Raw genomic sequence first — 16,169 nt, 5'->3', positions numbered from 1 at the left:
GCTGGAAACTACTGTTGACCGTCTCATCACTGAAATTGTCGAAGCGAATCCTAACCGAACCAGGCCACCAAACGCGGACTGCGATTCCAAGAATTGCATTTAACGGATACCCTGTGAGTGCGGAAAATCCTATATTGGTGAAACTAAGAGGCCTTTGAATGTTCGCATTGCCGAGCACAAGAAACACACACAGCGAGGGGAAACTAGCAAATCAGGAATAGCAGACCATGTTTGGACCCATCAACACAACATCGAGTGGTCCCAAGCTGAGATCTTGCACAGAGAGGAACATTGGTTTAGGAGAAAATTCAAGGAAGCCGCATACATGTTGTCCAACAACGTATTCAGCCAAGCCAGCGTAGAAATACGCAACATATGGAAACCCATCATCATGCGAAAAATGGCCAACTCCCGCCAAAACGGTCATCTCCCACGGAACCAGTGAAGCGGAAAATGGAAAGCGGGGATAAGTGAAAGTACTCGAACGACCTATAAATAGTCATCTCTCGGAGAAATCAGTCCAGTCATCACCCGAAGACGATTGTAGATACTAACAATCGAAACGTCGTGAACTAACGTGACTTGGAATCTCTTCACTTTTTATTTTCATTTTCTTTCTTTTTCCATTTCTTTATTTTTATTTATTCAATTGTTCTATTTTTACTTGTATTTTATTTCACTATTATTTCATTTCAGATTTATTTCGGTTAATATAATTATTATTTTCAGCTATCTCATTTTTAATTCTTCTTTTTTAGTTGTTTCAGGGATTTCATATCATTTTATATAGTAGACAATGGAAGTCCGAACTAGTGAAACGAATCCTAATGAGTTCGATATGGATATTGTATTCCAACAAGATGGAGCACCACCACATTACTCCAGACAAGTAAGAAACTATTTGAATACTACTTTTCCCGTTCGTTGGATTGGCCGTCGAGGTCCTACAGAATGGCCAGCCCGCTGGCAGAATTGACACCTTTGAACTTTTTTTCATGGGGCTATTTGAAGCAAAAGGTGTACGAAAGTGTACCTGCTTCAATATTGGATATACGGCCGAGAATAATAAATATTTTTAGAGATATTGACGTTACTATGTTCGGTGTGAAATATCGGATAGGCTGTTCATTTGTCAAGAAGTTCAAGGTAACCATTTCGAGCATCTTCTGAACTGACCTCAAGCTTATTACCTTATTAGTTAAATGTCAATGTATTCAGGCAATTATTGAAAGTTCCACCATTTTGTAGTACTTGAAGATATTGAAGTTATATTCTAGGGTTGTGAAGCATTTGCCAGGAGCTTCAAAAAGATGTATCACAAGACCCCCCTTTTCAATTTTACTTCAAAATAAAGTATTCATACATTTATTTCATCATCCCAAATTTCAATTTTTTGAGTTGACCCGTTCAAAAAATAAAAAGGGGGACACTGAAGAAATGCATTATATAGGAATGTTCTCTGCTCAAGTTCGATAGTACACTTCAAGTGGCCTCCGTATCCAAGGTCAAGCAGCTAGGGCTATATTTTCTGATAGGTTATTCGGCTTATGCAATCCTTTTCAAGGTCATCTTCAGACACAAAGTCATAACAATAACCCTTGTTTCTACAAGCTTTTAGGTTCTATTTTGAATGATGATATCAATGCACCAGGCGGTCCCTGAAGGCCCTTTCATTATAATTCAACATATCTTTAGGTGTCATACGAAAACGAAGATTTCCGTTGCGAAAAAAATTATCGTAGACTGACACCAATGGTATATTCCACCTAAGTTGCGGTGCACGCCGCAAGACCTTGAGTTACGTCATCAGCATAAAAACCATCAGCATATGACTTGACCTTGGGAGTCGCAATGATAACACCATTTCGGGTCGCACGTCACATGACTTACAGCCGATTCTGGATCTTTCCCTTCCTTTCAAACAATGTTATGTATGTATTACTGAAACTATGTCGGTAAGTCGGTAGCTGGACGGTTCGACGTGGGTGCTTTGTTCACTCTCTCAATCGATCAATGTGTGAGTCGCTGGTTCAGCCGCAAGCTGAACGATCGTCTAACTCGTTAGGAATCACAAGTTAAAAGGTAAGATCTCGTTAGTCCTTAGCTCGCACAAGTTTCGACTTCTGAGCGTTGTCGTTTGTAGGAGTGCGACAGCTGGTTAACGGACCATTCAATATATTGAATCAAGCAACTTTTGTTGTTTTGATGAATGAAAATCGACAGACTAACTAACTATAGTTTATGTGTTCCTTCCATCTGATTCAGTATGTTATGGTATGATTGTAGAACAAAATGTTCTACAAAATGTTTAAACACAATACGGGGAAGAAGATACAAATAACTGAGGATTTCATATTCGCTCCCTGTATTGTAATGAAAAGCAAAAAGAATTTTTGAAGTCATTTTATCGAAAAATTAAGAATCTTAAATAGTTTTATTATTTTAAAAAATGCTCAAAATGGTATCCATAGGCGAACTCTTTCTTGAAATGAGTGTTGAGTTTTGGACAACATATTTTGCGATATGGAACGAAACGCTTTTCTAATGTGTACTTTCATATCCTGAGATGTCGTTGGCGTTGTATCGTGAACAATACTTTTGATATATCTCCATAAAAAAAAGTCAGGACTTGTAAGGTTCGGAGACCTGGCTGGCCAGTTCTGTGGACCTCTTCATCTTATCCATTTATTTGGATATTGTCGATCTAACTTGTTTCTAACACGTCTATCAAAGTGTGCAGGAGCACAAATGGTGCTCCTGCATCCACATCTGTTGACGAATATTAAGAGGTATACTTTCCAACATCATTGCTTTCCAATTATTCCGACCGTCGGCTTAAAAGAGATACCCGAGTATAAATGACCTTCAGAGGACCGTCGTAGCAGAGTGTCGAGTGCCTACCGATACTTCAGTACGTCCTCTCACCACTGGGTGTCCTTGCGGACTGAACGCTTGATGAGATTCAAGTTATCAGTTACAAACTGAAACTGCGACGACACATCATGCGACGTTATTAGTGGTAGAGAGAGTTCCAGAATTGGTTGTGATTTTCAAGGGCATGTGACGTACTACCCACAGTTATCGAATCGGTGCAGCTTTCGAGCTCAAATCATAGGCGGAGGATTGAACGAGGGGTTTCATGGTTATGCAGTAACTCATAATCATGTGTCGTCACACGCAACTCAAGGCCAAGTCATAGGCGAAATTTATCATTGGCTTCAGTATACGATCATTTTTTCTACACCCGAGGTCTTCGCTCTCGTATGAGACGTAAAGATATCCTGAAAATGGAATTTTCTCCCACAATCGTGTGTCGTATTAGAGCTCTTTGCTATAGCAAACCATAAAAATACAATTAGGGTATATCCTAATTATATTTTTATGGTTTCCACCCAAATTTGAAATATTTTCCGTTAACTCGCAGCACCCTTTAACTCCACTGTATTATCTGCAAGTACGTTTTCGCACCGCAGGTTACTCGTTTAGACTGAACCCTTTAATGCGACCGTCTGTTCACCGAGCCATCCGAGTGTAATGACCTTCAGTGGATTGCCCTAGCAGAAGGGTGAGTGCCTACTGAGACTTGCAGTACGTCCTCTTATCACTACTCCTTGCGCACTGAACGCAGAACGCGTCAATGAGATTCGAGTTACCAGCACGCTCGGACTGAAACTACATAAACACATATTATGCCATGCGACGTCACTAGTGGTAGGGGGAGGTCCAGAACTGACTGATTTCCAAGGACATGTGACGTGCGACCGATAGTGATCGAATCGTTACGGCTCTCGAAGTTACTTCATGAACAGAGAGTTGAAACAGGGTTTCATGGTGTGACGTCATTCAAGTTAGCCAACATGTGCAAGCTGAAACTACACACACACACACACACATTCAAGGTCATATGTCATGCGATGTTACTAGTAGTAGGGGGAAGTCCAGAATTGGGTGGAATTTCCGAAGTCATGTGATGTGCGACCCAAGGTTATAAAATCGTTGCGGCTTTGAAGTCAAATCATAGGTGGATAGTTAATTATGTAACTCAAGGTCATGTGACGTCACATGAATCTCATGACCAAGTCATAAACGGAGAGTACATGGACCTTGAATGAAACCACATAGATTAACTTTGGATTGGAGTGATACAAAAGATCTGATGGAAAAGTTACATACTAGTACACTTATTCTACATTGATGTCACAAATCCCCAACCACTCCAATTCAAAGTAAATCTATGAGGTTTCATTAAAGGTAACTCAAGCTCAATTTCATGTATCAAGGACAAAGTTGTTCGTCAAAATCAAACTCAATTCTCAAGGTCGCGTGACATCATCAAAATTACTTCAAGGTCACATGTCTCCCAAGGTCGCTTCACGTCATTCGAAGTCATGTTGCATCATTCAAGGTCAATATGAGGAGGTCCATGAACATTAGACAACTACTATGGGAAGAATGCTATTCGTTCAGTAATAGTGAGTCACCTCTTCATCAAAAAATGTGAAGAAGAGTAAAATTCTCACATTTGTGTGGCCAGAGTATATTCTTATAACTGAAAATAATAATTCAAATATTGGTATATGACTTATTTATTCTGAAAGCATAGCTTTTCAAATCATACAGCTCAATAATCCCAAACATATGTTATTGGTAAATAACCAATGAGTAAAAAAGCTACTGTCCATCTCCGAAACCCACGCAATAACGCTATGTGCTACTTTAGGCGTTGTAACTGCAACTTAATGCAGCAATTTCGAGTAAACTTTCCAGCCTCTTCTATTGTTGAGTGATACAGCTTTTCTTGGCACAAATCGTTCGGATTTCGAACTCCCTAAATTTATTAATATCTCTACGTAGATTCTCAATGTTCTTAACTTATCAAACAATTAAAACAACGACAAAACACACATAAAAATGTCATTGCAAAAGGAAAAAATTCTAGTTTACACATAAAAATTAGGAAGAGAAAAAAAAACATGAAATATACAAATCAATCGTAATGAAACATAAACAACAAACATGTGAGAATTGAGATCAGAAGGAATATGATTCCTGATACACAGAATCCGGCATTCTGTTTTTACTTTGTTAAAATATTAACTGCACTGGAAATGTGAACTCTAGGAAAAATCACGTAAAAGGCGAGAGAGAGAGAGAGATCATTATGGGGTAAACAGATTTTCGTTGCGTTATAAATAATGAAGACCTAGTTATACATAAAATATTTTCAACATTTTTATTAATTTTTTATGGGTTTTTAACCTTCCACAATTTGAAAAATAAATAAATCTAGATCCAAACTGTAACCTTCAACCCCGAAAAGTTAGAGAGTAATATAAAAGAGTTCAACTGATCAATAATTTGTCCTATTTGTGCCCTATTTAATAGTAAATTTTTTTGAGTATGAACGAAAAAGAACTTTTTCTGATGATACGTAAAATGTTTTGAAAAAGCTACTTATTGAAATATAATTCTTTCAATCATTTATTTCATTCACAGAAAAAAAATGTAAATGAGACAAGTTACTGACTAATTGTCCAAGGTTTACATTACACAATAACTTTTCGTTGTGAACTCATTAGTTCACACAATAAATTTTCACTTTTCATAAAAAGTCGATCGGCCACCCGATCTTGTGGTTGAAAAGAGAAAAAAGTAATTGTTATGGACACATTTTACTGTCTCTTTCAATTAGTCATCAATTATCTGAAATTGTAGGATATCTACAATTTTTATAGGAATCAAAATCCTATCGATTGAAAGAGATACGTCAAGAAGAGTACTTCATCCACGCCACTGAAGATTACTGCCGCAGTTGCAGTTCAAACATTTGGATATTTTAACCAAAGAAGTGCAAGCAGTGGCAAAAACTGGAAACCAACGAAAACCTTGGTAGATTTTTTTCAAGTACATCTGAAAAGTGTAATGTAAATGTTAAGATAACAGTTTTACTAGAAGCGAGAGTATTAAGTTGAAATTCATCGAACTGCAAACAAATAATAAAATTGACAAAGAAAAAAATGTTTCATCAAGATTTGAACATTGGCAGAGAGCTTTTCTGTGTATTATATTGTTTTACATTTTTCGTATAAAATATGTTGATTATAAATTATATATTCGGTAAATTATATTCGATGATGGATTTTAGTTAATATTAATAATTATCAAGGAAGGTTCTATAGTTCTTGAAAATATAATTCTGAGACTGCCTACCTGTAAACATTTTTCAACATTTTTTCAAGCCTCACAAACTATATCAGATTGACACTATGAAGAAAAAATACTGAAAATTTTATATAAAGATATTGAATAGTTACTTCTAACATGTAGAATAAACAGCTATTGGCAAAAAAAATTATGAAAGGTGACGTACATGTAGTAATTCAAATGAATTACTACAAAAGATTCTTTGAAAAAATAATTTTGAAATAGCCAAGACATTTGTTATGACTTTCAATTAATATGGCTAGAAATTTGAATCAACTTGGATTGAGGTATTCAGTCGAAATAATATGGACTCAGTACAAAGAAATCATGTCAGGTAATTGTAGTTTATGATCAGGTTAAATAAGTGACATTGGGTTGATTTAGTTTGTAATTCTGACTCAAAGTACAGCTGCAGGAATGAGTCATGGCCGTGGAGAAGCCTTTACCTCAAGATATGCAGTATATGTGTAGAAATCTGTTATCATTTATTGTTTACCTCTTAATCCGTATTACGTAAAATTGCAAACAAAAAATTCTTTTCCTTTTTTTCTAATATTTTCTTTGACTACACCGACCCAAACTTTACGCAGATACGATTTCTCCCACTAGCCATGACTCAGGCCGGTAGCTGTAATGGCTGGTTTATGAACTAAAATTTCACTAAAAGAAAGTGGATAATACTATTACTTTTATTCTTAACGAAAGTTCTCTGGGGTAGAACTTTTACTTCGAAGATTTCTCATGGACCAACTTTTACTTTAAAATAAGATTGGAATTAGGTCGATGGTATACCGTTGTTACGAAAAAATAAATTATTTGAAATTATGATAAATTCAGGGACTTCAATTTATAATTACCGTATATTATGTACAATTTTTCAGTAAAGTAATTTCCAGAAAATTCTAGATGAAAGAAGAAATTTTTAATTACGCACAATTGTACGTAATTGAAAATTTTATAATTATTGTTGGTTATAATACGGATCAGTGCGTGCGCACAATTGAAAGTTTTTTTCTCAAAAAAAATCGAAGAATATTGGTGAAAGAAAAAGTAAAAGTTTAATTGTACGATGAGAGTCAAATAATTTTTATTATAAAAATTCAAAGTAAAATCAAAAGATAATGTAAAAGCATGAAACTATGAAGCAGCCATAAAAAATGTGCTCTGCACATGAGTTGCCATAAATGTACCAGTTTTGATGTAATGCTTCTTTGTAGGTACTATTGAATTCCATGTGAAGTAACAAAAAAGTTGGTCGTTATATTGACATTTTGAATGAAAACACCAAAAATATATAATTGTTGTGTATAGTCTACTTTTTCGTTTCATGAATTGAACTCCATTTTCAAAAGTTGAATGAAATAAATTGTAAAATTGATATTTGGTCTTTGAACTAACCAAATGAATTCCAAGTAGAGACAAAAAAAATCCAAGAGAAATTGATTTCAAAAAAGCCTTATCACGAATGTTTAAAATCAGATTACCCCAAAATGATAGCTTGGTCTGCGATCTTTGTTTCATTTTGCTAAGATATATTCCAAGGAATGTATTTATTGACAATAACAATGTGCCTACAAGATTCACTGCGTCTAATGACTGAAAATGATAGGAGTAAATATTTGTATGCTTTCTCTTTTGAGCTATGTAGCAGATACATTGACTGTTGCAATTTTTTCATACACATATTTAGTAATCTAAGAAACCTTTTTCTCAGTTGACATATGTTCCTACTTTTCTACAAATTATATTGGTGATTTACACAAACCAAATATTGGTCAACAGTTCCTCTACCACAATTGTGAATGCATGAACAACTTCTATATATTTGGAATGGGACAAGGGATTCGTGTTGACAGCTGACATTTACCAACGTTTGAATGAAAATGATGTATTGACTCTCCAAGGGAGAGTATTGACTCATTTATGTATTATGTATATATTTTGTTGCCACCATTTCACTAAGTGAACATTCACCTGGAATGCCATATATAAGCAGTTAAACCACTGAGTAGTTTATATGAAATTATTTATAATTAGAATTTACAATCTGTTGAACTATGAATACGATAATATTTCAGTAGTTACTCAGTAGAACAAAAACGAATCGGGCTATATTTATTTCCACGTTGAAGCTACTATCCATTATCAATCTTCATCAAACGTTCACATTGTCCAAAAACTTGCGAATATTCCTCAACCTCAATCTTCTCATGATCTCAATACTCAACCTAAAACTATTACAATTAGAAACGTCTTTGATGATGAAATCGCGGCATACTTGGTCTTGTGTCCCAAAGGTCACGTTTGTTCTGACTGAATAACGCTTGCGCAATCTTAGCTTCCGCAACCTTAGTGTCACTCTTCTTGGTTTCACACAACACCTTTGCGTAAGTCGTGTCCAACTTCTTCAATTTGTGTAAATCCTTAGAAGCCGAGCTACGCTTGAATTCAAACTTCACACTACCTTGACTCGGAGTGGGGGAGGCAGCGTTGCCGTGATCAGTTTCCATGGTCATATTCCTCGATTGTCCGCGACGTTTGCGAGCGCTGTTTGGTCTGCTGGAATGGTTGACTGTGATGTTGCCAATGAGCGTGGCAGGAGACTCGGATCTGTCTCCTTCATCGGAGAGCCTGCTTTTGCGCCTAGAAGAGGAGCGTTTGCGCACTTCGACTGAGAGAAAGTCCAGTGTATGTATTTTTGGTCGTCCTACTCGCTCCTGGGATTTTTCTATCTCAGACTGTTTTGGAGGTTGGTTTTCGTTTTCTACAACGGCAGACGGAACGATTTTCGACAGTTCCGACATGGCGGAAGAGACGACGCTCTGTGTGTCGTCGTCCGGTTTCTGGGGATTTGAGAGTTTCTTGGGGGACGCTTTCATTGAAGTATGGTCATCCAGCAGAGGTAAGTCGCCACCCTCCGCTTTTCTCTTAGCAGCATTCTTCAATACGACAAAAATCTCCTTGAACACCTGTTGATACTCTGGATTGTCCTTGAATCTCGCGTTTATGAGATTGTGCTCGTTGTACCTGCTGAAATTGCAATCGTCTCCGTCGGCGAGTGATAACAAAAACTCCCCGAGGCGTCCTTCCGTTTGCGTACTCTTACAGTGTGTCTCGTCTACGTATCCCGAAGAGTTCGTTTCGGCCTCGGAGAAGTCAGTGGGAGTAGAGCACGTTTTGAGGCTTTTCTTATGGCTTCCGGGGTGCAGACTGTCGCCGTTGCCGCTTTCCTCATCGGTGTCTTTGGTGTTGAAGATGCTGTAGGCGTCTGACATTTGCATTTCTTTCTGAAGGGAGAACGATTGGTTTAGCTTGACAGCTTTGCGAACGTCATCCAACGCTTCGAACTTTTCCACCAGGTCTTGGTAGGGGTTATCGGACTGATCAGCGATCGAGTCATCGGCGGGATGGGCCTGTAACAAAAACAGACCAATTGTAAGTGAACGATTCACAGATACTCTTCAATGGATTTTCATAGGTCTTGGTATGAGTAAGATCACTAGTCAAACTTTAGTTAGAAGTGAAAGTCACAGCCAAGTGTTCGACCGAAAAATTTGCTGTGGAAATATTCCAGCTGACAATTGATTTTCTTAAAAATATATCGAAATACCGACCTCGAAAAATTAAGCCCATTTATGTGGGCTACCAATCTCCATTATGTCAATGATATCACTGTTTTGCCAAACTATTTGAACGTGACGTTAATGAGAAACCTCTTCGCAGTTGAGATTGAAATCTTAGGAGACACTGCGACAGGATTACCTGTTTCAGAAATTTCATACCTAATATTACGTGACGTTAGGGTAATCCTTCTTCTAATGAGAATAATCAAATTATATATAATTATTCTATAAGATATATTCCAAATTCAACCCCTAAATTACTTAATATATTTCGTGACATAAAAAGTATTAGAATTTCTACCAAGATTTATAAAACTATTTCAACCCTATATTCTAAAATCAAAACCCCTCTCAGTAACAAAGAAAAATCTAATGTTATATATAGTATTCCATGTTCTTCTTGTAATTCAATTTACATTGGTGAGACCAGTCGTAATCTATCTGGGAGAATCACTTCACATAAAAGTGACTGCAGACTAAACAAACGTTCCTGTGGACTAGCTGAACATGTTATCTCTTCAGATCATGTTATGGATTATCAAAATACTAAAATTTTAACAGTTGAAAATAATAAATTCAAAAGGCTTTTTCTAGAAATGGTTCACATAAGTAAACATAATAATAATTTAAACAAAAAATCAGAAATACAAAATTTAAGTCAAATTTACAATTATATTTTAACTTTTGATAAATAAAATTGAACAAATAATTTCAATATCATATTACTAATAATTTTTCACTCACTATATGCGTTAATATAATAATCACATTTTCTCTGGTGCTGTAACAAAATTTTCAACGTCAAATTTTGCATTTGACTTTTCGTTTTATGTTTGGATTTATATGCCTTTTTTATATTTTATACTAACTTTGGTGACTTTTTGTAATATATCTATTGCTGTATAATGTTCACATGATCTTTATTTTGTAGATATTCTTGATAAAGGAGAAAAATATACTTTCCGAAAGCTTGAATAACAAAAAATAGTATTTCCATAGCCCGCAGATATTGACTGAAATACCCAAATCAAAAATAATTTATAGTTATATATATATATATATATATATATATATATATATATATATATATATATATATATATATATATATATTGGATGTGTCACCAAATATGTTGGATAAATTTAAAACTGAATATGTGTTTTTCAAACCTTTTTGAATGTATCTACTGAATGTTTTTCATTGAGAGTGGATATTATAGTGAAGGTTTTGTTTACTTTATTTATTATTTAGGATTCAGAATTCGTATTTTTCATTTGTTATTAATAGAAACTCAAGCACGTGCTCATAGACATTACTCGTGTTTGAATGTTTCCATAAAAAATTGCATAAATGAATCCTTGAATAATATATTATTAATACCATGATAGCTGGGAAATCAATTCGTAACTGATTAGTTATAATTTTGTTGAATATATTGTGATTCTGACAATTCGGGAAACAATAAATAATTAAATTTCAACGTTCGAATTCAATTTTCAACTGAAAAAATATATATGTTGCCAAGAAGTTATTTTATCGATGATCTGAAAACTATTTGAAGTCAATGGAATTTGATTATTTGAGAAAATTATTAGAATTTTCGATTTCGAAATTTGACTCTCTACTAAGTTTCGTATTTTGATTCATCTTATATTTTTCACACTATATTTTTCTTTTCATTGCAACTATTCAGCCACAATTGAAATAAATAATAAATCATATTTGATATGTAAATAATTCTCGAAAATGCATCATAAACGTGAAGATACTTTAGAGGCTCTAATTAGAAAAATTAGATGATGATATTTCACCCAGCCGCCTAATATTTCCAGTGACTATGATATAACAATGCTTTTGGAAAGTGACACAATTTTGTTTTTCAAGTAACGGGTCAAAATGTATACAAGATTTGAATTTGACGTCAATTGTGGAGTGTTGGTAACAAAAAGTTCGACAGCGTACAGTTCGGCGTAAGTCAAAATGGAGACCCATAAGAGATAACAGTGCGTTTATAGTGGGTTTATTTATTTGAATTAGTCATGTGTGAAAAAAGTATTTGGAAAATCCAGGGAAATTGGATTAACTGTTGATTCTAATTAAACATACTGGCCGTCCAATACCGTTCATATGTTCAAATTATCGTCGTGGACAATATTGTAAATTTAGAAAAGCGCTCTATAGCATGTATTTACTATAGGCAAGAATAGATTCTTGAACAACAAGTGGGTGTTGAATTTTATATAAAAATAATCCCAACAGGTTCGTTAATAATCAAATTCACATCATTTAGTCAGTGTTTGTGGTAAGTTCAAGCAGTAACTGTTACTAGTTCTCTTTATCGCTACAGATAGCACTGAGGTCTTTTTGCCTATAATGAATGATATTATTGTGGAACACATAAAATATTTCTTGGTCGTGTACCCATTTTGGAAATCAGAAGGGAATCCTTATTTCATATCATTTGATACTGCTGGATTTTTTCCTATGGGGCTGTTTGAATTCAAAGGTCTATATCTATGCAAACAAACACTCAATCACTCGTGCATCGATTGATAGTTACATCGCTGCATCAACTAGATTTAGTCACCATTATGTAAAATGGTCGTGGAAAATTTCGTTGAAATAGGTATGCAAAAGTGAATTGAGAGCCTGTGCTCTTTTATATACCTATGTATTTTATGAGTCAATAAGGGAATGATTGAAAAAATATTTTATATTCAATTCAAATCTTATGTACATTTTGGGATACTTACTAGTGATTTTCTAGAGGTCTGAATTTGAGTACGATTCGAAAGGAGAATCAAACTTAGAAATTAAAAATTATTGGAAACTTCTAGTAGTAGATGTTACTTATAATTATTCAACAAACATAAGGAAGTATTCCTTCTGAACTATCAGATAAATAAATATTTACGAAAACACAGTATCTACATACCTTTACGAATCAGTGAAGCTTGTGCCTGAGGCAGTAATGGAGAAGGATAAAGGGGATTTTTAAAGGTTTGGCAAAGAAAGGGATGAGGTAACAATCCTTTACGTAAAGGCACAAGTCAACAAATAGGGAAAATATGTTTGCAGCAGGCGAAATCCACATTACTGATATGGACATCTCCCTTCGGAGCAATTCCTCCAGGTGAATGTCCTGAGAAACAAACACAGCAGCTAAAACGTGCACGGCACACTTTCCAGCTGTCTAGATTTGAGCTGGTGAGTTTTGATAACATTGTATTCATACGAAATTCAACTTTTTGATGGCAGGAAATTTGTGAACTTTATTTTCAAATTGAAAAACCCATAATTGATGTTTTCTATATGATTCTTTGGGTCTAACACGCCGATTTGTAGGTATTTACATATTCTGTAAACATTTTTTGTGTGTCATCTAACAAAGACCGGTAGGTACCAACTTTCTCATTTTGAATGCAACACCCAGTATATTATCAATTGTTTGTTTCTTCAGAATATTATGGACATATTCTACCTTGAATTTTTTCGAAAATGTTGAAATGTCAGATTTATTTTGAAAATAATAATTAAAAAAGTTGATACAGGAAATTCGATAGACATTCGATACGAATTTCCCATTTAGGTCTTGATAATGAGAAACCAATCAAAAAATATTTCATCGTACGTTTTTATTGATAAAAAAAGAAAAAACTGAAGATTTTTATTTGGTTTGGGTAAAAATTTCTGGCCTTCGCAAATTATTGTCTGACGCCATGACAGTAGTTGTCACTGATGTGGTTTGAAATTTGTTCACTGTTAACTGTTAATGGTACATTCAACAGAAATGCACGAAATAATAATTCTACGAGACGAGTGAAAGTTGCTTGCCTATTTTCAGAAAAAATCAAGCGTGCCGCAAGGGACAATTAGTTAAATAGGAAAGCAGTTTCATATGTTTAAAAAAACCCACATACTTGTCGTTGAAAAGCAACCTGAAATGATATCCTTCATGGAGCTTATGGAAGATAATTTCAAGAGGAGAACCTATTTTTGTGAACAAAAAAGTTTATATACTGTGAGTCAATGAGAACATATTTTGTTTTCTGTTTTACGGTTATGCTAATCGTAAAAATTGTCACTATTGATTCAGGGAAAAGCATCGCTGAATAATCAACAGTATAAGTTATACCCTGAAAATATTAATGTTGGGACATTAATTGTTGTTGGGTCAACTTTGACGAACATGTTTTTTAATCCAGCGCAAACTCAAAAGTTCTAGCAAATATGATATGATTTTAGTAAGATGGAGCACAACCCCATTACCAGATCAAATAGATGAACAGCCCTACCACTTAGCTGACTTAGAATGTGCTCAATAATAACTCTTGCAATTATATCGATCACGCCTGATATAATTCTATAAATTCTATTAAGTAACTTCAGAACTATCTTTTTAGGATTAGGATGTTGCAAAAGACGTTCGTGGCAAGCATATAGAGTAATTTTACAATTATTTATTATAATCAAACTGAAAAACACTGTTATTCAGCTGTCGCACCCCTACTAACGACAACCCTCAGAAGTCCAAACTTGTGCGAGCTAAGGACTAACGGGGTCTTACCTTTTAACGTGTGATTCCTAACACATATCTGAAATGTTCTAAAGAATGTAAAACATGGTGTTGCATTTATAATAAGACAATCGGTATTGACCTCTAGCACAATCTGTATAAGAAATATAAGAAAGTTCCAATGAAAAAAAAATTGCAACTGAAATTATCAATTGACGTGTTTGAGAGTTTTTTTATCTCCACTTATGCGAACAGTCATTCAATTCGATAGGTTGAAATTATCGAACCTTTTATAATGAAAATCTTTTTCATCAAGTATCGATCAGCCAATTTTATTCAATAATTGTAGTATAATTGTATAGTATAGGAAAATTCATAATTGTATGTTTTGATGATCGTACTGAAACCTCTGGCGTAAAATGAATCTATTGAAAACACTTTCCCAACATCAGAACAAAAGTACGGTCTCTCGACAAGTGTGGAATAAGTTCTATTTATAGAGACAAAGGTATTTCGAACAGTCGTAATAATTCTAAATAAAAACAGATAAATATTAGAGAAAAATGTAGGGGAAAGTCATAACATATTGAGAAAATACAAAACAAATTGTAAATATTAAAAAAGAGGTAGTTTAGCATAGGAACAATAACAGGCAGTAGTTAGGTAATAATAACCGGTAGTGTTAGGAACCACCAATAGGTAGTAGTTAGGCCACCAGCATATAAAAACATTAAGATGGTAGAATTTAGTCATAATGATCTCCTGAGGACGCTAACTTGGTAAGCGAAACGCGCATAGAGAGACCGTAATTTTGTTCTGATATTGGCAAAGTGTTTCCAATAGATTCATACTTGTATGTTAATACATTATAAATTTCAAAAAAAAGTTTTTCAGAACTCGAAAACTCATTTCAGTTATCCCAACAAATATTTAAATTTTCACCATTCTCTTTCTGATAATATATAAATCTCTATCCACGAGTTCTGGAATGGACTGCTATTGTACAACATGTAATTTAGATGTCATAATCTCTACAAAAAATCTTAGGGCTTTATATCAGGTGGTCTAGTGGGTCTGCCTATCCAATGCCATTTAGCCACTCTGGAATCAGCTTGTTAAATGCGGAGATGAAAACTCATGTGGATATTTCATTAATTATAGGCCTGATATGCTTTTGCAGCATATCTAGATATTTGTTTGAAGGTGATTGACAATGTTTCGTGATGAATTTCACTAGTTCGGACTTCCATTGTCTATTATATAAAATGATTTGAAATCCCTGAAACAAGTAAAAAAGAATAATTAAAAAAGGATAGTTGAAAATAACAATTATATTAAGCAACAATAAACCTGAAATGAAATGATAGTAAAATAACCTACAAGTAAAAATATAATAATTGAATAAATCAAAATTAAAGGAATGCAAAAAAGAAAGAAAATAATAAAAAATAAAAAAGTGTAGAGATTCCAAGTCACGTTAGTTCACGACGTTTCGATTGTTGGTATCTACAATCGTCTTCGGGTGATGACTGGACTGATTCCTCCGAGAGATGACTATTTTATAGGTCGTTGAAATACTTTCACTTTCTCTACTTTCCATTTTCCGCTTCACTGATTTCGTGAGAGATGACCGATTTGGCGGGAGTTGGTCATTTCTCGTTTGATGATGGGTTTCCATATGTTTCGTATATCTACGCTGGCCTGGCTGAATACGTTGTTAGACAACATGTATGCGGCTTCCTTAAATTTTCTCCTGAACCAATGTTCCTCTCTGTGCAAGATCTCAGCTTGGGACCACTCGATGTTGTGTTGATGGGTCCAAACAT

At 34.7% G+C, this 16,169-nt stretch overlaps 1 protein-coding gene across 4 annotated transcripts in view; it reads right to left on the bottom strand.

The window, feature by feature from the left end:
* Positions 1-5,249: 5,249 nt before the first annotated feature.
* Positions 5,250-16,169, bottom strand: part of centrocortin (cerebellar degeneration-related protein 2-like) — a 420,172-nt gene continuing 409,252 nt past the window's right edge. For 3 of the 4 annotated variants that reach the window (XM_074174753.1, XM_074174750.1, XM_023162048.2), the window contains exon 6: positions 5,250-9,617. In XM_074174753.1, coding sequence (XP_074030854.1) covers positions 8,448-9,617 — 1,170 coding nt within the window. In that variant the 3' untranslated portion in view covers positions 5,250-8,447. The remainder of the gene's footprint in view (positions 9,618-16,169) is intronic. The other variant, XM_023162050.2, reaches the window with a different exon arrangement.

This window comes from Leptinotarsa decemlineata, unplaced genomic scaffold (assembly GCF_025532065.1).
Source record: "Leptinotarsa decemlineata unplaced genomic scaffold, Ldec_3_MD MMD2_P_RNA_scaffold_12, whole genome shotgun sequence".
Taxonomy (NCBI): domain Eukaryota; kingdom Metazoa; phylum Arthropoda; class Insecta; order Coleoptera; family Chrysomelidae; genus Leptinotarsa; species Leptinotarsa decemlineata.
Note: the sequence above shows the minus strand (reverse complement) of the source record. Positions and strands in the feature narration are given on the sequence as shown.